At 44.6% G+C, this 23,020-nt stretch overlaps 3 protein-coding genes across 13 annotated transcripts in view; 1 reads left to right on the top strand and 2 right to left on the bottom strand.

The window, feature by feature from the left end:
* Window positions 1-468: 468 nt before the first annotated feature.
* Window positions 469-16,354, bottom strand: zbtb38 (zinc finger and BTB domain containing 38). Of its 3 annotated transcripts, XM_012830495.3 has the most exons (3): window positions 15,821-16,354; window positions 14,751-14,863; window positions 469-5,077 (listed from the first exon to the last, which is right to left on the bottom strand). In XM_012830495.3, exons 2-3 carry the CDS (start codon window positions 14,763-14,765, stop codon window positions 1,136-1,138), a joined length of 3,957 nt encoding a protein of 1,318 aa, XP_012685949.2. In that variant the 5' UTR covers window positions 14,766-14,863; window positions 15,821-16,354; the 3' UTR covers window positions 469-1,135. The 3 variants fall into 3 exon arrangements, with proteins under 3 accessions (XP_012685949.2, XP_031429659.1, XP_031429658.1); XM_031573799.1 differs by lacking the exons at window positions 14,751-14,863; window positions 15,821-16,354 and adding an exon at window positions 10,956-10,976; XM_031573798.2 differs by lacking the exons at window positions 14,751-14,863; window positions 15,821-16,354 and adding an exon at window positions 9,559-10,648.
* Window positions 16,355-18,456: 2,102 nt separating this feature from the next.
* fbxo36a (F-box protein 36a) lies at window positions 18,457-23,013 on the bottom strand. Of its 5 annotated transcripts, none has more exons than XM_012830484.3 (4): window positions 22,713-23,013; window positions 20,195-20,303; window positions 19,635-19,807; window positions 18,457-18,950 (listed from the first exon to the last, which is right to left on the bottom strand). In XM_012830484.3, exons 1-4 carry the CDS (start codon window positions 22,806-22,808, stop codon window positions 18,732-18,734), a joined length of 597 nt encoding a protein of 198 aa, XP_012685938.1. In that variant the 5' UTR covers window positions 22,809-23,013; the 3' UTR covers window positions 18,457-18,731. The 5 variants fall into 5 exon arrangements, with proteins under 5 accessions (XP_012685938.1, XP_042564664.1, XP_031429665.1 ...); XM_042708730.1 differs by lacking the exon at window positions 22,713-23,013 and adding an exon at window positions 22,105-22,266; XM_031573805.2 differs by lacking the exon at window positions 22,713-23,013 and adding an exon at window positions 21,470-21,928.
* The window catches only part of trip12 (thyroid hormone receptor interactor 12), a 52,147-nt gene continuing 50,403 nt past the window's right edge, over window positions 21,277-23,020 (top strand). For 3 of the 5 annotated variants that reach the window (XM_042708729.1, XM_042708728.1, XM_031573793.2), the window contains exon 1: window positions 21,277-21,412. The gene's annotated coding sequence lies outside the window, so the exon portion shown is untranslated. The remainder of the gene's footprint in view (window positions 21,413-23,020) is intronic. The other 2 variants (XM_012830473.3, XM_012830476.3) reach the window with 2 other exon arrangements.

Here is a 23,020-nt window from a genome sequence, read left to right as displayed (position 1 = left end):
AGGGTGTGGGGAAGGGGGAACATCTGGCGATGCCGTCACGTGGGACATGCTGTCTGTGAATGCTGCATTGTGCAGGAGGCCGGTGAAGGAAAAGGAATGAGATTCTCAGATGGACCGGCCGGCCCCTGAGGGCGCAGAAAGACTCTAAGTGTGTGTGAGTGAATGAATGAGGGAGCAATAGAGGGATACAGAGAGAGAGTACTGAAATGAAATAAACAGACAGTGTGTGCACTTGAACTTCCGCCTGCACGAGTCAGCAATCTTAAACCAGGGCAGAGAGAGAGTCGTCCGGAACAGTGTGAGGAGAAGAGTCTGTATATTTAGTTTATCTGTTTTTTTCTGTCTCTCTTTCTTTCTTTATTAAGGGTCAGGAGTCCCCAGCTGTAAAAATAATCTATGGTCAACTGGTCAAGGTGATGTCCTGAATGATAATGTATTAAAATAGATAAAGTATTAAGCATAAGCAGCTCATGAGACATTAGTGTTTATTGAGAAAAGGAATGGCATAGTCTTTCTGTGGTTTTGTGATGTCCAACTATTTATGGCTTGTGTTTTTAGGAAATGCAGAATGTAATACACAACTGAAATGACACATTTTGAATCAGTATGTTGCATGAAAAAGGCAAAAAGGTCAACCGTGAAATGTTTAGGTGGTTAGCTCAATTAAAATAACAACACAACACCTTTAGACTTGTGCAGAAATGACATGTTGGTGCAATCGAAAGTAACGTGATGCTTTTCAGGTATATGACTGTTACATTATCATTTAATGTAGCTGTTTTATGCTCAAAGTGCACCTAAGTATGCACAGTTAATGCATAATGCATAGGTTACATCAAGAAGTGGGGTGACCTGTGAAATGCAGACATGTCTTGTTGAGACAAATAAAAACATAGAAAAATAAAACAGCTTCTCTTTGTAAAAACATGAAAAACTACCCAGTTGTATTTTAAGTGAAGACAAAAACCCTATTTACATAGATATTAGTTAATAAGTCCTTCATGTTGCAAAGGGAACATGACAGAATTGAATTCAATAACTGCAGCTAAGGTGCAAAATAATCAAGCGTTCAGGTCCTGCCCTACAGTTTATCACTTAAGCTATTTTCCATCAGCAACGTTCCCACCTGTAAAAGTTATTTGTGCCCATGAAAATAAGGTTCTTCTGTCCACAAGCGGTTCTGTGTCTTGGATAGACTATGCTTGGGTGCATGATGGGCAGGTCCCTTGGTGACGGGGTCTTTTGTCAGAAAGGATGAGAAGCTCATCCCAGTACTGGAGCGACTGTTTATTCCTAGACTAGGCAAATGGCCTTTTTGGCCCTGTGTTACGTTACCCACAGAGTCCTGTTTGTCCCCCTGTAGACCAAAGCTTTTGGGACGATCAAGAATGTATCTTCGCTTGTGTTTCGTCTTCTTCTGCAGCTCTGAGAGAGACACAAGAAAAGGGTTTTCAGTGCGGGTGGACAACACAGGAGGGTTTTTATAGCCACTTCCGACATCTTTCTCCTGATAAGGCCCCTCGCTGTCAGACTGTATTGGTTCCTCTTCCTTTGGAGCAGCAGGAGAACAGATCTCAGCTCCTTCCCATGGCTCCAGTTTTGTTTCCTCCTTGTTGACTGTGAAAGTCCTGTGCGAGAGGATTGAGCTGTTGGTCTCCATCTCACCATCTTCGTTATCACTCTCCTCAGTCTTGATGAAGTGGCGCTTCTCATGTAAAGCCAGGTGGGCGGTGGATTTGCAGACCTTGTGACAGTACTGGCAGCTGTACCCTTTTCCGGATTTTTCTTGGTGTTTCTTTTCATGGCTCCTTTTAGTGGCAAGGTAAAGGAAGCGCTGAGGGCAGAAGGAGCAGCGATAGCGTTTCTCTGTACCTGGGCTGCGATTCGCATTGTCAAAACAGGAGCCGTCCTCCGTGCAACTTTTGCAGACGAAATCCAGGCTCTCATCTGATAGCGGACTCCCCAAACTGAGAGTCTCCTCTGTAGAGGCTTGCTTTCCACACATTCGGCAGGTGTACCGGTTGCAGCTTAAGGTGTGCATCCTGAGAGAGGCCTCGTTGGAGAACAGGCTCTTGCAGATGCTGCACGCGTGTGCTGTTTTGGGGCTGTTACTTCTAAGGGTTCTTCTGATTTCTGTGTTGTCAGATGAAATGCTTTCCCTGGGACTGTAGTCTGTCTCCATGAAGTTTTCCGAAGGCTCAAGTGACAAAGGTCTTGTGTAGAACTTCACAGACCTATCCCTTCTATGTTTCGACCTCAACTTCTTCCCTTTCTTTTTAGGCTTATATGAATAATATGGACGCCATAACTTGTCCGTGTCAGGTTCATCATATGGATCGGTCTCTACTATGGATGTGGTAACCTCTGTCCTCAGACGAAGGCTTGGACTTCCAACACCATCATCAACTGGATTGGCTTCATGTGTTCCCTCCCTCTGGCTCCAACTCTTTCTTTTTCTCTTTCTTGGGAATAACTTGGAGCCTTTGATTTTGCGGCGAATGATCGCTTCGTTGCCAATTTTGACAGTAATATGACAGAGGGGCAGAACATGGCCATCTATAGATGGACCTGGACATGCTGGTTTTGCGATGTACGTTTCAGTTTTCCCCCCAACAGCCTTGTCTGGCTTAAGGCTCTCAGCACTTGGAAGAAACAGCTGGCTAGCCATGGCCTCGATAGTGTGTGCCGCTGCAGACAAATCACCTAGTCTGTTATTCACACTTTCCATGGAACCGGTGGGATTCAGGTGTAGGAACGGCATGTTATTCTTGTTGCTTCCTGTGCCTCTCAGAGATACAGTGTTGTTTTCTGCCACTCTGTTTCCCTCTGTTGACTCTATTGAATTTGTGTATCCAAAGGGTGATCCATTGTCTTCAACATCTGACAGTCCGTCTTGTCCGTCTGCTTGCACGGATGGAATGCTTGGCATGTCCATATCAGGGAGCTCCATGTCTTGGTCACATGGTCTTTCAAAGCTGACGCGAGGCATCCCAACAGCCAGTGTTTTGGGGGTGGCCATGAAAGTGACTGGCATAGAAAACAAAGACTGGCCAGAGCAACCACCATCGAGGCTGCTAGGAAGAGTGCTGGGAAACTGGGAGGCAGGTGAGGAGTCGCCTGGAGCAGCACCAATTGCCTGGTCTTCCGCAGCATCAGAGTATGTGTGACTATATGACTTGTAACGCTTCTTTCTGAACTTCATGGGCAGTAGCCGGTAGAGTTTTATGGGGTAAACGCTTCCTTTGAAGCCTCCATTGGCAGACTTTTTGTTCACAGCCAACCTCGGGTCAATTCCGTGAAAGGCCTTCTGGTGGTTCTTTAGGATATAGTAGGTCATGAAGGTCTCGAGACAGAAAATGCACTGGTAACGACGCTCTCCAGTGTGCCAGATCTCGTGCTTGGTTCGATACTCTGCCAAGGCAAAGACTTTGTTACAGTAATGGCAGGGATAGGCCCTGTGCCATGAGTGCACGTTCTCGTGTCTCTTCAAACTAGAAAGCGTCACATAGGCTCGTTTACACACACTACATCTGTAAGACCTGTGCCCTCCACTGCTTTTCTCAACCCTCTCCAAGATGTGCCGTGGGGTGAGTGGGTTTTCCAGAGTGGGGTCAAGGGTGAATGTGTCGTTAAGGTGTAGGGCAGGCAAAGATTGAGAAGAGTCATCTATGCTGGATGTAGTTTCTGTGGTTTGGTCAGCGATGTCTGTGGTTTTGCCTTGTGGCTCAAGATGAGGGGGACCTTTCGGGGCCTTGGTGCACACTTGCTCGTGGTTGCGCAATCTCTTCAGGTGCATAAATTTCCTGTGACAGTGCTTACAAAACAAATGACTAACAAACCTCCTCTTGTGGACCTGCGTGTGTATGTTAAGGAGTGCTCTGTTGCCCAACACCTCAGGGCAGTACTCACAGCGGTACGTCAGTGCATCAGGCTTTTCCTGGGGACTTAGGGAAGGAGGCTCTTGCTCTATCGGGGCAGTGTCCTCAGTCAAAGGCGACAACTCAGGCGCTGGACTTGTCTCATCTTCAGCTTCTGTGGATAAAGGGGACAGTGGAGTTACTGGAGGGACGTCTGCTGCTTTTTGCAGGACAGGGCAGCTGTCAGGCACCTGTGCAAGAGTACTTGATGTGTCGCATGGGGCTGGTGTAGTCTTTGCAGGGGTGCAGTTGAGCCTGTGGCGCTTCTTGATGGGGCCGAAGTTTCGGCATGTCAGCATCTTGAGCGGTGTTGTGGTAGGCTTGCTGTTCTTCTTGTCGTTCACCTGACCTGCCTCGCCAGGTTGCAGGGCCTTGTGTAGGCCCTGACTCACTGCATACGAGTGCTCGGACAGGGCCTGGGTAGGCTCAGTCTCGGCTGAAGTCACGGTCGGGGCAGGGCAGGCAGCTGGGAGGTTGCCCAGGCTAGGTGACTGCTGCCCTCCGTGGCGTGGATCAAGGGGAGTGAAAGGGTTGCTCCCAGCTCCAACCTCTTTAATAGAAAAGGCGTTTGTTATCCGCGGACCTTTTGCACATTCGGGTTCCTCAAGTCTTGGAGTTTCTCTCTTTGGAGCACAGGGTTTTTGAGTTTGCTGTTGCTGTTTCTGTTTCTGTTGCTGTTGCTGTTGCTGTTGCTGTCTCTGTTGCTTTGGTTTTGGTTGTTGTTGTTGTTGTTTTGTGTTTGCTGAAATTTTACCTTGTGTGACTCCTGAACTCTGCTTGTCTGACTCTGAGAGCTTCTCCAGAAAGGGAATGCCTAACCGCCTTCCAGCCGCCACCAACAACTTGGTTTCTTCTGCACTCATCGATACCACCTTAGAGTTGTATATGAAGTTTAGGATGTTGGCAAACACCTCAGACCTGAGGTCCATCAGCTCCAGCACCTGCCCAGATGTCCGGACGTCCAGGGATGTCAGGGCGTTCCGGAAATATCCACTGCTGGCTGCCAGGATGTTGCGGTGAGCTTGAAACTTGACATCCTCCACCACAATGGTGACGTCACAGAACAGGCCCTGGGAGCGCTGCTCACTCAGCTTGCTGAGGACGGACTGGGGGTGCGAGGTGTCCATCAGGCCACGAGTGCTGGGGGACGCCACTGTCATCTGCACACACAAGATACATAGAGCAAGGGTCATTCGCATTACATTAAATACAATTCATTTGAAGTGAATGTTTATAGATAATGTAAAATGAAATGCATTGGCTGCCCTTTGTATTACATGGTACTACAGTGTAACCATACTATTAAATGTTGTGTAATGAGAAATAGATATACTTCAGGCTTACAAACAACCAGGGTAAGGGTGCCAAAGTCAATGTCAAAGAATGTCAAAGTACGGTTGCACACTTATAATTAGTGTGTTACATTGTATATACAGTGTGACGCAGGTTTTGTAATATGAAGTGTTGAGGCGTGATTTCTCATAAACTCAGAATTGATCAATTTATTACGTTTATTAAGTTAGTCTTTCTTTTATTATACTCCGGTAAATTTCTGCAGAACTGCAAAGTAATTCCCCTTCCTGCTCCAATTACCTTGAAAGAGGACATTTCTTTCATCTGAGTCATGGACAAAAACAACAGAAAACGATATGAAAAAGCCACAGCTGGAATTAATCGAAACGATGTGGACTCTAAATAATTAGAAGCCACATCTAGCGAGACCCAGGCAGACTCTGTCTGATCTGTGAGTAGGGAAGCTTACATAGTTGAGTCACTAGATGGCAGTGGAAGCTAATGAGACAGGAAGTATTTGTGTGTGACTGCCCACTGTTCTCCTCCAGTGGACTCATAGCCTGCGGCTGATGTTGTGCCAAGACAAAGGCCTGTGTTTTCCTTGAAGTGCCCAATGCGTGTTTTACATTCCGAAGCTCTCCTCCTCCTCCCAAAGAAAACAATACAACTCTGAATGTTCCATATTTCTGTAAAAACCCAATGCCAGGGAATATTTCTCTTTAACATCAGGCACGGAATGACAACAGATTGAGGAGAATACTATGTATGTATTAGCACTGTTTTGAATCCTGAACTCTAAAGTATTACAGTATTCCTCATATTTATTTAATATTTCTCGTGGTAAAACTTCCAGTAACACAGAGAAGTATAGATAGAACATGGCAATGGACAGGAGGCAAATAACTTGTCCATGAAGAGATTCATACCCTTTCAGACACAGGCACAGACAGACACACACACATAGAGTGAACGAAAGAGAGACACACACATACCTTGCTCCCACTCACTCCAGCGCTGCTGGTTGCTAGTGTTATGAAAGCATGGCTCCAGGGCTAAATCATGGCAGATGGAATCAAGCATAAAATGCTCAGTCCACAAAGCACTAGTGCAAACACCGGGCCTATCCAAGGCCACTTCTGAGTAAAAGGAAGTATTCGGTGAGTGGAGCGGTCAAACACTGGACTGGAAGAAATTAACTGAGGGAGCCCTGTACGTTTAGTCAGGTCCATGATTTCTGAAGAGTTGGGCATTCTCTTAGACAGACATGGACCACAGATGGAATAACCTGAGAAGTGTGTGTGTGTGTGTGTGTGTGTGTGTGTGTGTGTGTGTGTGTGTGTGTGTGTGTGGACTGGATCTGTGAGTGGTTGAGGGTAGTAGTGAACACAGAGTGTGCCACCATGATGAGTGGGGATGGAGTAATTTGGCAGACCACCACCCCCTCACTTCCTTCTTACTCAGTGGGCCAGGAATGCTGTGACACATCAGCACACTTCTAATGGGAACACTGAAACCCACGCCCTGCAGTTATCAGACAGCGACCTCTTAATACTGTGTGAGTACAGCAAGTAATAAGGCATTCCCTTTGCAATAAAGCATAGCGATAATCTGGCTTTTTTTTGCTACCATTTTCACAAGAGGAAATTGATGATCATTATTCTGTTTAATTATAAGCGTAGACCGCTACACCGTCGGTTCTAGTGCTTCACCTTAGCAAAAGAGGTGGTATACATCAATCGATTAATTTTTAATTGATCAAACATAAATCATCAATCAACGTTTTATGCAGTGCTTTTTGAAGTGAAACAGAGACAAGAGCACAGTACTTCCTGTCTCTTATGAGATGTAACGGCTCTGGGTGACATTGCGACTAGCTAGCAGCAGAATTGCTGAGTCACTATCTGTGACTCAGCAATTCTACCTCCACTTGCTCTGACACACAAGCCAAAGCAAATACCATGGCGATTAAACTATCATTACTGGTTCCCATGGACCCATCTTTATCCTTATGGGGTTCCTCATAGGCCGTATAGATCAAATAGCCTTTTGTTTGAAGCATCACAACATTAGTTCATTAATTCTACCTCCACTTGCTCTGACACACAAGCCAAAGCAAAAACCATGGCGATTAAACAATCATTACTGGTTCCCATGGACCCATCTTTATCCTTATGGGGTTCCTCATAGGCCGTATAGATCAAATAGCCTTTTGTTTGAAGCATCACAACATTAGTTCATTTGAGAGCCAGTCTGTAATTTTTTCCCTTTTCTGGAACATAAAGTGGTTGCACAAGGTCAAGTGCGTAGGCAACGCTAAGCGTCTGCAAGCATCTTAAAATGTTATCACTGCCTACGTGTTTGAATAATTCCACTGAAACCGTAACGGTGGTTCTGACATTTAACACTGTGTGTGTGTGTGTGTGTGTGTGTGTGTGTGTGTGTGTGTGTGTGTGTGTGTGTGTGTGTGTGTGTGTGTGTGTGTGTGTCAAGGCTGTGGTACTGTGTGCTCCCGCATTAGATCTATCTAATGGAGTGCACCTCAGTGCAATCTCTCATGATCTAACAACTGAACTGACATTTCGCTTGAATGCTAAGCAGAGCAGGTTTGGACATCCACCTGTCCCCTGATCAACATGCAAACATCTTGACGCAAACAAGCAAGCTCTCAATTTTTCAAGTTGACGACTCAACTGCCTTGAAGCTGGACAGAAACTGAATGAAAAAATAAATTAAAAAAACACCTTTTCTCACTCTCTCCTTCACACGGATAGAGGGAGAGCAACCTAGTAATTGAATGGGTAATTGTTGCCTAGCTGTGGGGCATCGGGCTCTTTGGTGGTTTGGTAGGTATGTCTTGTGGCTCTGTTGCAGTGCTTCTAGCATGTTGTGGTGGTGCTACTAGGTTGCTTGTAGCGCGGCAGCCATTTTGAAATGAAGATTATTCGATTAGGGAAGATGGCCGCCAGTTGAAATGGGGGTCTTTTGTTCTTTTCAGATCATAGATGTTTACAATTTGAAACTGTTTCAGATTACAGAGGTATTGTTTTGATTCGGCAGTTTACAGTTCACAGTTCACACCACAGTAGTCTTTTGCCCAAGCTAATTTTACAACTCTGTGCCCGAATACTGCCCTGAGGGTTCCCTCAGAACGAAAGAGATAGACAGACAGACAGAGAGAGAGAGAGAAGTGAAACCACTTGCAGTAGGAATGATTTACATGACCTGCGTAGTTCTCAACTGCACAGCAACATGTCCCTGAGGCTGCTTGTAATTATGCATTAACAGAAAACGACCTGTGTGTTTGTGACTATATATATAATAATAAAGTAATAGTCATTGCATTCCCTGAATGTAGGGATGAGGGTTAGGGTGAAGTGTATCTAAATGTTTCATTTCAGTTGTGCAGTCTGGCACTCTGCTACTGAGAGAGAGAGAGAGGGAGAGAGACGCTCATCTGATCGCTGCGAAAACAACCTCCTGCCTCCTTGTCTGACAGGCCTCCGTTGTCACGGCAACATGCTGTGGCGCAGCAGTTATTGGGATTCAGATGAATCGCAGGCGACTGGATTCCCCGTACGAGGATTTGCTGCTCCCACCGACGAAGAGAGACAGAGAGGAAGGGAAAGAGAGGAAGGCGTGTCTGAGAGCGGATGGAGCCTAGCAGCCTAGCGTGAAAAGCTGCAGGATTGTCTTTGTGTGAATGTGTATGTGTGTGTGTGTGTAGCATGTATGTACAAATGCATATGTATGTACATATTTGGTCTGTGCGGAAAGTGTACTTTCACTGCTGTGTAGCTGCTCACGACAAGAGTCCTACATTGCCTGCATGCGTGTGGGAGTGTATGTGTGAGTGAGAGAGAACATTTATGTCCAGTCGCCATCTTTGGCATTTGTTATTGCATTCTACAGAAACAAAATTACCGTAATCTCAGTAAGCACTTCATGGATCTCCCTGATCCCCTCAATTTTCCCCCTATTAGCAGCCAGTGCGAAACTGTTCAATTCGCCCTTGATGGCTTTCTTTTTTGGGGGGTATGTGCCACACCCAGGTGCACTGTGCCTGAAAATGCGATGCAGAGCATTTATGTTTGCAAGTAAACATAAAAAAAAAAAAAATCCCCACTCTCAGACCATCTACCACGAAACGATCCGCACACAACTGGAAAGGCTTGAGACCGATACTGTCTAGTCAAACAAAGAGCGAAAAAACCTCCTGGCTTTGTCTCTGAACCTAAAACCTTCAAACATCATCAGAAACTCTGATCGCCGCTTAATGCATTATTATATTCCCTTTTCCCCTTCTAAAGGAGAGTTTAGTTTTGGAAACGGAAAAGCATGCAGAACGTACCTTTCTTTTGCAAAATCAGAGATCGCGATGGTGGAGAGGGCAAGCCTTGCGAGACATCTTGCAGTAACCCTTCTGTTTAATTTTTGTGCTATTACTGTAGCGAGGGATAGAGATAGACAGAGAGTGAGAGAGAGAGGAGAGGAAAAAAACTGTTTTGCAAACTGCAGGCAAAAGTGTAGCGCGTTTTTTTTTTTTTTAATACACTCGTTCGCTGCTCCGATGTACTCTCAGAGGCTGAGCGCTTGTCATTCCTCCTATCTGATGCTCATGCACTCTCTTCTGCTGTCTCTCTCTCTCTCTTTCTCTCTTTATCCCTCTATTTCCGACTCTCACTACTGCCACTGACTGTCCTGTTGTCCTTCCCCGCGTTCGGCTTTAGGTCCTAGGTTAGTTCTGCACTCTTGGGTCGTCCTGTGTACTGAGCTATAGCCTGCATCGCCTCGCTGCTTAAAAATAGCCTGCCTGGGCAGCTTGTGCCCGCATTCGCATTCTCGCTGTCTGGCCTCAACGGGAGCATGGAAGGAACTGCACCCAGCAAAGCAAGGGATGGCAACTTTTATTAGGCTTGGGCTTAGGAGAGGTGGAGAGAGAGAGAGCGAGGAAGGGAGTGAGAGAGAGAGTGAGTGAGTGGAGAATCGCTTCCCTGCGAACATCAGTTGGAAGGAAGAGCGTTGCGAAGACCGAGATATTGTTGGCAAAGCCCTGCCACTTGTGTCTCCGTACCGACGGTGCAACATCAGCAGCGACGTCACCAGCAGACTCAACACAAACAACAACAATGACGATCAGCAACGCACGCCGAGGTCTGTCTCGTGCTAGCACTCGTGGCTAAGCTAGCAAAGGACAGTACTGACAATACACAGACGACAATATCGTTAGATAATTCTAGTTAAATTAGAACGATCATACGTTGTAGTGTAAACACACACACACACACACACACTTTTGCCTTCCATCTGTCTCACACTCTTTTACACACACACAAGCGCCGTTCTCTTTGTCTGCTGTGCAGGCATCATGCCCCGCGCCTCTCTTGTGTTCCACATGCATGTGGCTACAGTGAATGATCGCACATTTGCAGCGTGATGCTCCGAGCACCGCGAGCAGAGCTGAGCTTAGCGGAGCTTAGCGGTACGGAGAGCGGAGCACTGGTCTGCACTGCAGATTGATGACATAGTGAAACGGCACCGAGAGGAGAGAAAGAGGTGGTACGCATGCTATCGCTAGACGATGCTTCCCATGCTCTCGAGTACTGCAGCAATTGGAGGGGGAAAAAAATACATTAACGACAGCAAAGGACGGAGTGGTTACGAAAAGGAAGAGTGAAATGAAATGATGGAGGAACGGGCGGAATGAGAGAGAGAGCAGGATGGAGGGAGAGAGGCGAAGAGGTTCACCTTTGTTGCGGTCACCGATTGATGCAACCATGGAGCACGCGTGGTAACGCTGCAGAGGGCAGAGGAAAGGGGGAGAGTGAAGTAGAGGATAAGGGAGAGAGAGACAGAAAGAGTGAAGGAGAGAGACAGAGAGGCAGGGAGCGAGTGAGGGAGGGAGGGAGAGAGAGAGAATGGGAGGGAGGGAGAGAAACAGGGAATGAATGGGGGAGGGGGGTGGAAGCATAATATAGTCATGGCGAGGGGAACTCCAGCTGCCAGTCAGTGGCATATACCTCCATGCTCAGACTACACATATGGCTGCTTTAAGAGAGTACGCCTCTGTCCTGCCAGTCAGTGGCATCTACCTCCATGCTTAGACTACACATATGGCTGCTTTAAGAGAGCATGCCTCTGTCCTGCCAGTCAGTGGCGTATACCTCCATGCTTAGACTACACATATGGCTGCTTTAAGAGATCATGCCTCTGTCCTCCAAAAGGGCTGCTAGAGAAGACGGAACATCAGCACACATTTGAGCAGAACGTTGTAATACTGTCCGCTAACCACTGCTGAAGACTGATTGGTAAACTATGTGGCGGTCACACCAGTTGTATTCTCTGTTTCCCTACACGAGACACAGTAGAAAGGCATTCCTGACTTGTTATGAGAATATATTTTTTGACTAAAAGGGGCACAAATCTACTGAAGTGGTGAATGAAAGTAATACTGTTTCTGTCTTTTTGCCTCACAAAAAAGTTCAATAAAGATGACTAATTTCAGTAATTCCGGCTCTGTCTTTATATTCACCGTAGCCTCCCTCTTCCTCGTTGTTCTAAGGAGAGTTTGATGGCTGTAAGCCACCAGATGCTCTGGCTATTCCTGTATCTAAGGCCACCTGCTACCTGAATACTCTCTGGACCATACAAAAGGGCCGCCCAGAGACCTGGCGCAGGGCCAGTGCTGTGTGTGTGTGTGTGTGTGTGTGTGTGTGTGTGTGTGTGTGTGTGTGTGTGTGTGTGTGTGTGTGTGTGTGTGTGTGTGTGTGTGTGTGTGTGCCTGTGTGTTCATGCACAAAGGCTTAGCCTTATTATGTACACAAATTACTGAACGGTAATTCCTGCCTATAGCCGTGGCTATGGAGAAGGACAGTAAGTAATTTAATTTATTTTGTAAGGTATTGGTGGTCGAGATTGGGTGGAGATCACAGTGTCTTTGATAACTGCTTGAGACACCAAGCACAAAATCATTGTGACAACTGCTAAATTGTGATCTGAAAAGGTATTCATTTAAATGTAATAGAAATGTTATCAATTAAAATAATAATATGTATTGGGAATTCATTAATAATATTTAAGTGGGAAGCTACCTTACATTTATTATGGTATGTTTATTATAATATGCTATTATTTGGTGTTTTTTTCTGTATATTTCAAAAGCAAGCTTTTAGTATTTTCACAAATCACCATAAGGTTTGTGAAATAGAGCTGATATATGAAGTGTCATATATCTTTGAACGAGAGCTGCGGTTCAGATCTTTATCCTAATGTGGCCCATTTGGACTGGCCAGTGTCACTGAGGGGAGCATAGGCATCGACCCTGAGCTGGTGATAGTCAGTAGCTGATGAAACATAGTGTCGGCCATCAGGAGCTCTATTCAACATGATTTGATGGCTGAATTCTGTACAGCCACAGAAATCTCAAAATGTTGACCAGTACTGGAGGGGCGTTCTTGTGATCCGCCAACTCTAACCCCCATGCAGAGACAGGACACAGACGAGCTCTCTGACGAGCTCCTGTGACCCCACAGTTCATCCCTCAGTCATCCATCATACCACACAAAATAAAAAAAAACACAAAGTAGGGGTGTCACATAACACTATCCCTCAGCACTAATGGCTTCATCCCATCCTGCCAGCGTTCTCTCTCTCTCATTCTCAACCCCTCAGCGCTCACCTGGAGCCCCCTTGAGCCCCCTTGAACTTTTTATTCCCCTACTCCCAGTCGCCACTTGGCCCACCGGTTTGGCCTCCAACCCTCTCGCACTGCCTCTCCATAGTATCCACTTCTTCCTCGATTATCATCCCTTTCCTATCCCTGTCCTCTTGGAGCCAGGAATAGTCACAAGGCTCCTATTTTCAGCCTTCAGTTTCAGGCATCTCGTGTGTCTGTTTTAGGGCACATCACACACAAGAATCAGTACGGAGGATTAGGCGTGACAGCTCAGCACAGAGACCACAGGCAGTAGGGCATTTTGGGCGTATTGTGGCTTTGGGTTGCATCAATTATATTGTTCTGTCATTGTAATATAGCTATGCCATTCTATTATTGCTGTATATTACCTGACCGACCCCTCGGTCATAGGACTGGGTCATTATGTCATACACATGATATATATTGTATCCTGCCATGGCAGTCAGTGTCCAGTGATGTAATGATATCATGCTATATTTCTGAAAATAGGTCTGAAAATATTTTATTTCATGGCAACTCCTAACACAACATAAGCTGTTGTGTCACATAAAATACTTAGAGCTGTCATGGAAATTGCTGAAGAAAATGGGAATATGAAAGTGTAATGTCATTGGACACCAATCGTTATGATGTTCTTTGTCATAAACTGTTTATGGATGGGATGGTTTAGTCAGTCTTATGTCACAAAGTGACAACTCTGCGTGAAATGTAAGACCATCATCCATAATAATATAGTTGCTAATATAGTCTTGATACAGATTGGGGAGTCTGTGTGTACGTCTTTAACACCCACATTAGTCAGCACCAGAGCAACAGGAAAGACTGCAGTAGATTTCTGCATGATATAGTAGATCAAAGCGAATACCTTAGCACCCTTGCAAACCCACACAAGAAAACACATATACACATTCAGGACAGGAAGTCCAACCCAAACCATTGTGGTTTTGCAGGCCCATCAAAGACAACGGCACCTCGATGCAAAGTTTCCTCCATAATGTAAGACTCGAGCTGCAGACTTTATTGTAGATTGTCTCTGCCTTGCTGCATTGCTAAGACGTGTTAGAATACGTGCACAGACATCATTTTCCTGTCACGCATAAACACAGGGCACTTCTCAGCAACCTTAAAGACGCACAGCATCCGTCATAGTAATGTTTCCCATGATGAAGACAATATAAGTGCATTGTGTGTAATAATAACCACTTGAGGCAGAACATTGAAATATTTCTGCATGTACTGAATGCCCCGGGCCGCGTCTGCAGGCGGTGAGAGTCTTATACCTTCGGTGTGGTTGTAGACCTGTTAGTTTTGATCTGAGTCAGTCAGACGGCAGGATCGCACAGACGGTACTTTCCACCATTGCTCAGTCAGTTTCCGCGACTCTTAGCTGCCTCTCAAAAACGACGGTCTTGTTATAAAGCTCAGGCATCTGGCAAGGGAGATCCAACAGCTCCGAAACCGCCAACTAATGACTGAACCTCCTGTTAATGGTGAGTTACAGCCGATCCCCTAGACTGCTGGTTTAGTCACGAGTATGGACTGTGTTAGCATAGCATTGGTTAATCTAATAAGGCAGATCGATGGCTCATTGCCACAAGGTAGAACAAGCGTATGAACTACTTTCTGAAATCCAGAAGCATCTAAACACTTTCAGGCTCGCTTCAGTGACTTTGCAGCTGTTTTTGGCGGACACGCCCTGTAAATGAACACTATGGGCCCAGAGCAGCAGTCTGAAATAAAAATCAGCGAAAGCTAAGAGCAGGGCGATTTGACCTCTTTGGAATACAAATGGCCTGATGTCAATGTCAAACTGGCAAAGCAGAGCAAGATAAGCGTGTGTGACATACCTGGTGTTTCTTCATGTTCCCTGACAGAGGTCTCCGTTATCTTTCCTTCCTCACTTTGCCCCTCTGAAGTGAGCCGCTGCTGCTGCTCTTCCAGGAACTGGGCTTGCGTCACCCTTGTGGGCCAGAGAGCAAAATTACAAAAATCCCTTGATTGGGTTTCGATCCAGCAGTACTTTTTTATTTGTTTTATTTTCAGTGCTTTCTATCCCATTACTTCCTTCTCAGGCTTTGTTCATTCAGAGAAGTGTAGAGATTTGTTGTAGCTTTAGGTTTTTCCTTCTTTACTGGCCTGCCTCACTTTTAAGTTCATGTGTTCTTCAGCCAGTTTACCAGCTGCTGCAAACAAACACGCCTCCCAGAACGAGCCAGCACGCTGGGAACATACGCTTACATCAACTCTTCTTGGAAGCGTGCCACACTCTTTAAAGCTCTGGGCTGTCCGTTATTCACCACACACACACACGCACACACACATACACATACACACACATAGTCTTCATAGCAACATGGAATCGTCTGGAAGAACATGCACCACGGAGCCCAGATATACTTTTTCTGCCTAGGTCTACGCCTCAGAAATGCTTGGCATCCATGTCGAATTTGAGACGTTTTCATCTTGTTACACTTAAACTCTTGGGTGCAAAACTGAGCGGACTACAATACCCACAATCCCCTACTGTCTGTTTTTTTTTCATACAGTGCTGAGCGAGAGGCCTTGTCCATTTGGAAACAGGACTTTGACTGAAATGTAAGGCCAGATTGCTGACAGATCTGTGCATGTCTCTGTCTGCCCTGTCTGTTTGTGTGCGTGGTGGTGCGCCAGAGTGTGTGTACACCCAAAACAACTCCATCCACAAAACACCCAGCTATCTTAAAGGTCTGTCACGGTCACACAGAGCGGACTGTATCCTCAGCCCGGACAATGTCAGGTGATCCTTCAGGCCCCGTGTTAAGGCCTTGCAACATGGAAACTATCGACCTTTTTTTTTTTATCCGTTCAGATCAGGATGACCTGGCCAATTCTCCCTTCCTACCCCCCACCCCAAAAAACAGCCAAAAAACATATTTACCTTCCTCTTTCCGTTCTCCTCTTTGCTGACTACGATGGGAGTGTAGCAACCAGCTGCCTCTGTCAGGCTGAGCCTTGGTTACGTGGTTAGCTTGAGAGGGGAGAGAAAGGGAGTGAGAGCAGCGGAGCCAGAGTCCGATTTGCACTCCCCCTTGCTTGCTGCCAAAGGGCTCTGGCTGTAGGAGGTATTTGCCTTTTCTGTCTCTCACTCTCTCTCTCTATCTGTGTCTGTCTCTTTCCTCCTCCTTGTGTGCGGCGGTGGCGGCGGCGGCGGCGGGAGGCTGGCTGGCTGGGCGGCTGGCTGGCTGGCTGGCCGGGCTCAGCGTCCGTGTGGCCCAGGCGGGAGCAGAGAGACAGGGTCCGCTGTTCCGCTCTGCTCCGCTCCACTGCGAGCAGCCTGTCTGCAGGCCTCGATCGCTGCTGCGTCACACTCGCTGCATCTCCCCGACGGGACACAGAGAGGGAGGGGTGGAGTGAGAGAGAGAGAGTGTGTGTGTGTGTGTGTGTGTCGGAGGAGGAGGAGATGGGGTGGGAGAGAGGTGTGGAGGAAAGAGAAGAAGGGCTCGCTCCAGACGCAAAAACAAAGTGGCGAGGCGGTCGATCTGATCCTCCACGGCTCTCAGGAAGCGGAGCTGGAAACAGACCTCTCATTGTTACGTAATGGATATTATTCTCTCTCTCTCTTTCTCTCGCTCTCTCTCACGCGCTTCTCAAAGTCCCAGCTGAGGAGGCACGCAGCTGTCTGGAGGCTAATTATAGACCTCAGCAGAACCAGAACCACGTCTCTCTCTTTCGCTCAGATAGGGACATTTACAGGTACATTCTTCAGGTTTACTGAATGGAATATAAGCTGTTCTTTTTGCTTCCTTGATATTCTGTTAATTTTCCAAGATGATCCTGGTATCTTACTTTAGTAACTGACATTGTTATTATAACTCTATAACTGATTGTAAGTAAATATATTATTATTGTTGTTGTTATGTTTATTATTATTATTATTATTTAATAATTTACACAAATACCATTCAAAGCTATTCTCAATTTTTTACAATATAAGATTGTCAAAATTATTAGATGTGGGCTGTTGATACATATTTAATTAACCCAAAATGTTTTGAAATGGCAAGTGCTTTTTGCACATATTTGCAGACATCCAATGTCCTCTGTAAAACTCTGTTCAATGCCCATCTTCGCCCTCTGCTGGCTGCTTTTCAAATAGCGACGCATTCGTTTCAAGACCCATATTGGTCTGCGTCCACTAGGTGGTAGTCATGCTCCAATTATTACCAGAAAAGATGAATCAAGGCCACTGTACGCTACACACCTCCAGTGAATTATGTAATTGAGAAGAGATACTCAAATAAACACTAATGTAATTGTGAATTAAAATTAAAGAGTTAATTGTGCATAACCAATATATATGCAGAGTTTTCTAAGTTCTTTGTTTACCAGCACTCTTACTGAAAGAATATTTTGTTCTGCTCTGGAACATTCCGTGGTTGAAAGATAAGATGGTCTGTGTGGCGCAGGTGCTTCTCCTCCCTTTCCTTCCCTGTCTGGGTCTAAAACCCCCTTCGGGTTTTTGAAAGCTACATAATGTATGTCCTTCAGTAACTCTGCTATCCAGGTGTTGTCTTATTCTTACAGGCCTCACCGCCCAACAGTAACTTTCCACTGAAACATGAGTCACGTCATCACTGAATAGTATAAAGGCTGTGTGTTTTTTAGTCTGGGACTCACTCTGCCTGAGAGCTGGGTCCTTACTTGCAAGCTGGTAATAAACATTGAAACTTTCAAAAAGACACAACAAACAATGGTTTACATTGAATGTGTGACTCATTACTCTATTTCCATGGTTGTGTTTCACTTTGTTGCATCAAAACATGTATCATTTAAAGTGGCAAATGCATGACCATAACATGTGTTAATGGTGGAAGACATGAGAATTCCCAGTACATTTTGTTGTGCAATGCAGTGTTTGACATTGACTTTAAATGATTCTCAACCAGATGTCAAATATCAGCACGTCACCAGCGGTCTAATTTTTAAGCACTGTGTAGAAATGTTTGTCCCTTTTGCAGAGGCATGTCAACAAATAAGTGTTATCACAGGATAACTCACACACATCTCATAACTTAATCAGATTCAGAAGTCAGATGTGAACTTGATAACCAGCAGCCCTGCTGAGGTTATGACTGATCTCACAGCACACCACCCCCTAGTGGCCAGCATAAGACAGAAATGACATGGAGAACACACCTTAGCTGTGTAGGTCAAAAATATTATAAAATTGTATAAAACAAATAATTATACTATACTATTTTATATTATTGCACTGTAGTATTGTAAAGATGAGTACAGAAGTATATTACTGTACTGGTCATCTGAAATAATGAAATTGTTACATCTATGTGTCCATTTGTCGTTTTAGATGTTAATGTCAAGAAATAGCCATGTGCGTAGGTGGTTCCCCCCAAAAAGTCCTCCTCTTTGTGGGCTTCTAGCAAGCTGTTTCTATTAGAAAAAGTGCTCCCATTTTAGTCCATTGGCTAGCCACCACGTCACCATAAACTCACCACAAGTTCAAGGGAAAAAAGTACAAAGAGTGAAATCTTAGAGGAAAAGAAAACACATTCATTCATACACTCTTTTTTTTTATTATTCATGGAGTAGAACCACAAAAATTGTAAACTTCTTCAACTGGAGTACAAAAGCAGCAGAAAGGTTTTCACCATCAGCAGCACTTGGCACTTCAAACATAAATCAACAGTATAAAAAATGATTGAACATTCACACTAAATTCATCACAAAATCATAAATACATAAAATAAAATTCATCCAAGAACAAAAAATGCTTATCAAAAAGTGCTTATTAAAAGGTGATTGTTTGCAGTGTGACCCTGACATTGAGTTCACTCAGGTGCTTTGGTAGCAGAGGCTTGGGCCAGGGCTGTGGCAGAGGGCACGGCGTCTGTGGCCGGGCCTGCTTTGGAGCCACGCTGCTGGTCATGGAAGAAGGTGAAGAAGATCTTCCTCCAGCCCATGGCGTTGGCCAGCACCTCCATGTCTGGCGTCAGCTCGTCACAGCGCACACGCACAGTCTGTTCCCACAGCTCAGAGGAGTTAGAGAGCTGAGACATACACACAGATGCGTGCACACACACACACACACACACACACACACACACACACACACACACACACACACACACACACACATTCATGTGAATGTTAAATCACAATACATGATGGGAAACTGTCCAAGTGTATGGTTGTAATGGTAGATGTGTAAATGCAGACCTGTGCACATTCACACGAAGGATATAACTCACTGGAGACCAGTGTCACCAAACAGATCAGAAAGGCAGACATAGTAGAGAGAACACATACACACACAATCATTCACATGGTAGACAAAGCTCAACTGGTAGCTGAAAACCTGGTACTGGAAAGACTGGGCGCACTGCATTATGGGCAGTGTAGATAAATACGTGCTTGCAATGTGTTATTAAATAAAATAATCTGTTAATGATTCAGGGCAGTGGTGATATTTGAGAGATTTACTGCCACCACACTGTTGCTATGCTATGCTAATGCTAGTATTATTCAGAAAGGAGGACATCTGCCAGGTGTGGCTTAGTTGCAATGGCAGTTTGGTTATCATTCTTTTTCTCCATGTCTTTCTCCCTATTGTAGCAGTCACACACATTTAAACTTAGAAGAAAGTGGAATCAATTAATCTTCTAAGCTCACACATACACATCTGTTGTTCAACCAAATACCCTAAACGTGCCCTAACACAAGATGGACCTTACCTTCCAGAACCTCTTGGAGGTCTGTGATAGACGACCGATATCCCTGAAGCTGAGGTAGAAGAGGATACGGAGCAACAGCTGGTTGGGCAGTCGCTCCAAGTAGTTGTAGTGCCCCTTGCACAAGGCCTTACAGTGCTCAAGGGTTTGTAGGCCAAACACCACACCCACCTGGTCTAAAGACGGAGACCCTGTCAGGTGTCAAACTGCGAGGGGAACCTTTAAATGCTGCTACTCTCTAAAGCTATGCCTAGTTCTGGGTCCCATTTTGTTTGTGGGAAAATATCTACACTGACCTGATGTGATTTAAGATAAGGTTTCCAATTCTTGAATTGTAGACCACTTAAAAGCTAACATGTAGGGCATTTAAGGAGATGAAACACACCCGGTTAAAAACCTTTTTTGAAATTATACTCTAGATTCCTGTCAGACTTTTCTGAAAACAGCCAGTCAAAATTGTATCCCCAATGTAAACAATGTCTAGTTAGTGTAGGTTAAATGATTTGTCGGCCTGTTTACAGTCTGGTGACCAGGCCAATCTTGGGGACTCCTGGAAATCTTACTTTGCAGTCCTGCGTCATGTAAGAAGTCATTGTAGGATTCCTTCATCTCTCCCGGTGCTGCACCCCGGAACTCGGTCCGCAAGGAGATTTTCCACGACCTCCATATTACCTGTGGCAACACAGCAAAGAGCACCTTTGAGCTCTGGCATAAAACCAGGAGTTTCAGAGTTTGGGATGTATCTCATGCATATCCATATAAATAGGTTAAAGAACCACTATTAGGGGTTTAGCATGTATCTGTGACAACATTGAAAGTTAACTGATGACATTTAAAGACATAATTAGATTACAAAGTTAAGGTCTTCACTAGAGAAGCATACAATTAAAAACACTTATAATTGGATTACAATTGACTGAATGGTTAAACTTCATTTTGTTCTTTATCAAGTTAGATAATGTCCTCTTGGTTCTTTCAACAGAATGCAAAATGAACAGTCAAAAGTATCACCCCAAGCCTGACCTGAACCAAAACAGTAAAAACAAAACATAGATCAGGGCTCACTCAAGAGATAAAACATAGGCTCCTGATAAATGTGAGGTAAGTACTTTTAGTTAATTAATATGATTCTGGATTTGTTCAAGGTGAAGTAAGTAGTTTAAGTCGCCAAATATGAATATGCTTCTGGACTAGTATTGATGATGTAACTCTGACTGATGGGATTTTTAAATTGTATTAGTGTTCCCCAATATCACTGCGTACTTTGTGTCTGTTCTGTGTCAGATTATTGACAGTCCCTATAAATCGTCAACAGATCCACACCAAACGCCTCAAACAATGTGTCAGCATGCACACATTGAATGCAAAGATAAAATATGGCCAATTCTGTGTGGTGGTGACTGGATAGGCTGGTTAAACCTATACAGTGCGTACAATTAAAGTAATATTCTATGGTATATTTTCACTGATTCACATGGTGAAATATCTACAAACAATAAAATGTAGAGGCCAGACTATCGTGTAAGCTATGCAGACACACCACCACTGCCCTAAAGCGTCAACAGGCCGAACGTTGCTCGAGCGTCATCCATGGCTGATAACTTGGTGAGGCAGCAAGTCAGCACTCGCACATCACCAACGTTAACGTAACAGAAGTCACGAGAACGATGAAAGAAACCACCTGTCAACTGCTCTTTAACTGAGAAGATTCTTGACCTGCTGGGCCCATGCGTGAATAGATACTTTGACAAGAAAACACAGCAACCTCGACAGACAAAATTGTAAGTTGACAAACTCTGAGTGAGCTGACCCTGAAATCGTCAACGTCATGTATGTACCTTCCCATGTCTTCAATAGTTAGTTGTCGATATATGACCAAGACCAGCGAAGTCGTGGTATCATGAAAGTGTCCTTTTGACACAAATTTCGTCAAGAAAGTCTGTTTTACTAGATGTGTGGCATAACTCACCTAGCTTAGCTACCATTATAGCCACCTAGCTAGCTAACTTAGCTGCCTTAGATAATGTCAGTATTTCAGAGCCTTTGCTAATTGACACGCTAGCTTCTTTTGCTGTTTTGTTGAGTTCTAAAGACGTAACTTCAGAATTTCGAGAGATGACAGGGTTTAACTTCATGGATAATTTGGCCGGTTAGTTGTGGAGTGTATTATAACGTAACCAACGTTATTTACTTTAATATCAAGTCATCGTTCGGTGTAACTGTCTTTTTGACAGCAGAATATTGGGGTAACGTTAGCTATGTACCGCTTTGGCAAGGAATAGGGGAATCATGACGAGGGTGAGGCTGGTTAGGCTAACGTTACTTATTCGCAGTATTGGTGAACCCGATTCATTTAGAAATGATCTGTTGGCTAACTTTGCTGATTTAACAGTTGACTTGTATCGTATCAACACAGCAACGCTAAGTTACAGTTAACGTAAAAGTACATAGCTAGCAAGCTATCCTTACATACCAAGCTATCAGTTTGGACATGAATTTGATGGTTGTCTGCCAGCTATTCAATTACCCAGAGTAGACGTTAACGTTATCTATGGCAAATTTAGGAACAAGCTGTTCTAGCTAAGCACGCCGACTTGGCTAACGTCAACTCTTCCTTCGTAGTGGACACAGTGGGTTATGCGTAAAATCCCAGAAAACTAGGTTTCTAACTAGGAAACTGATGTAATGTTATTCGAGGTTGCTGGTCAACTGCACGTTGAGTTACGTCAAGGTCCTGATACATCGTGGTTTGATGGCTAACGTTAACACCAGACAATGGCAACTCGCTAGCTATCTTTACATTTTCATTTAACATTACTTTTCAATGCTGTCATGGGTATCCAGGAGAAGTTCTAATCTGCCAATACAAACTATTTCCCGATAGAGTTGGTGAATAAAGACACCAATGATGGTACGTCTTATTTAGCTACCTGTCGCTTATAATTCAAATAATTGAATTACGAGTTAGCCAGCTATGCTATCATAGCCTAACAGATTCATAAACACCACAGATGCTGCTTTTAGCGTCAAATTTAGGAAACCATTAAATCGGATATATAATCTTCAAAAGTTGTTATTTACCTCAGTTTTCGTTATGACAAGTTGGAAAAAATCTTTTGAAGGAGCCCGTCCCTGCCCAATTATTTCAAACACTGTACTGCCAAGTAGAGACGCCATGTTGAGACGCTACTCCGTTGCTATGACAACGAACAGGACAGCGTTTTGATCAAAGGATTCGCTTTGTGTGACATCTAATGATTTTTAGTCTTTGGTGGGAATCTGCGTTTAAATGAATTATGATCTAATTATATATTAATATGGTTTGATATATATATATTTACGAAAAGCTTGAAATGGTGAAGATTAAGGGGTCACGACCTGGCGCATTG

The sequence above is a fragment of the Clupea harengus genome, chromosome 9 (genome assembly GCF_900700415.2).
Source record: "Clupea harengus chromosome 9, Ch_v2.0.2, whole genome shotgun sequence".
Lineage (NCBI taxonomy): Eukaryota > Metazoa > Chordata > Actinopteri > Clupeiformes > Clupeidae > Clupea > Clupea harengus.
The sequence above is the reverse complement of the archived record's forward strand: the minus strand, read 5'-3'. Positions and strand labels throughout refer to the sequence as shown.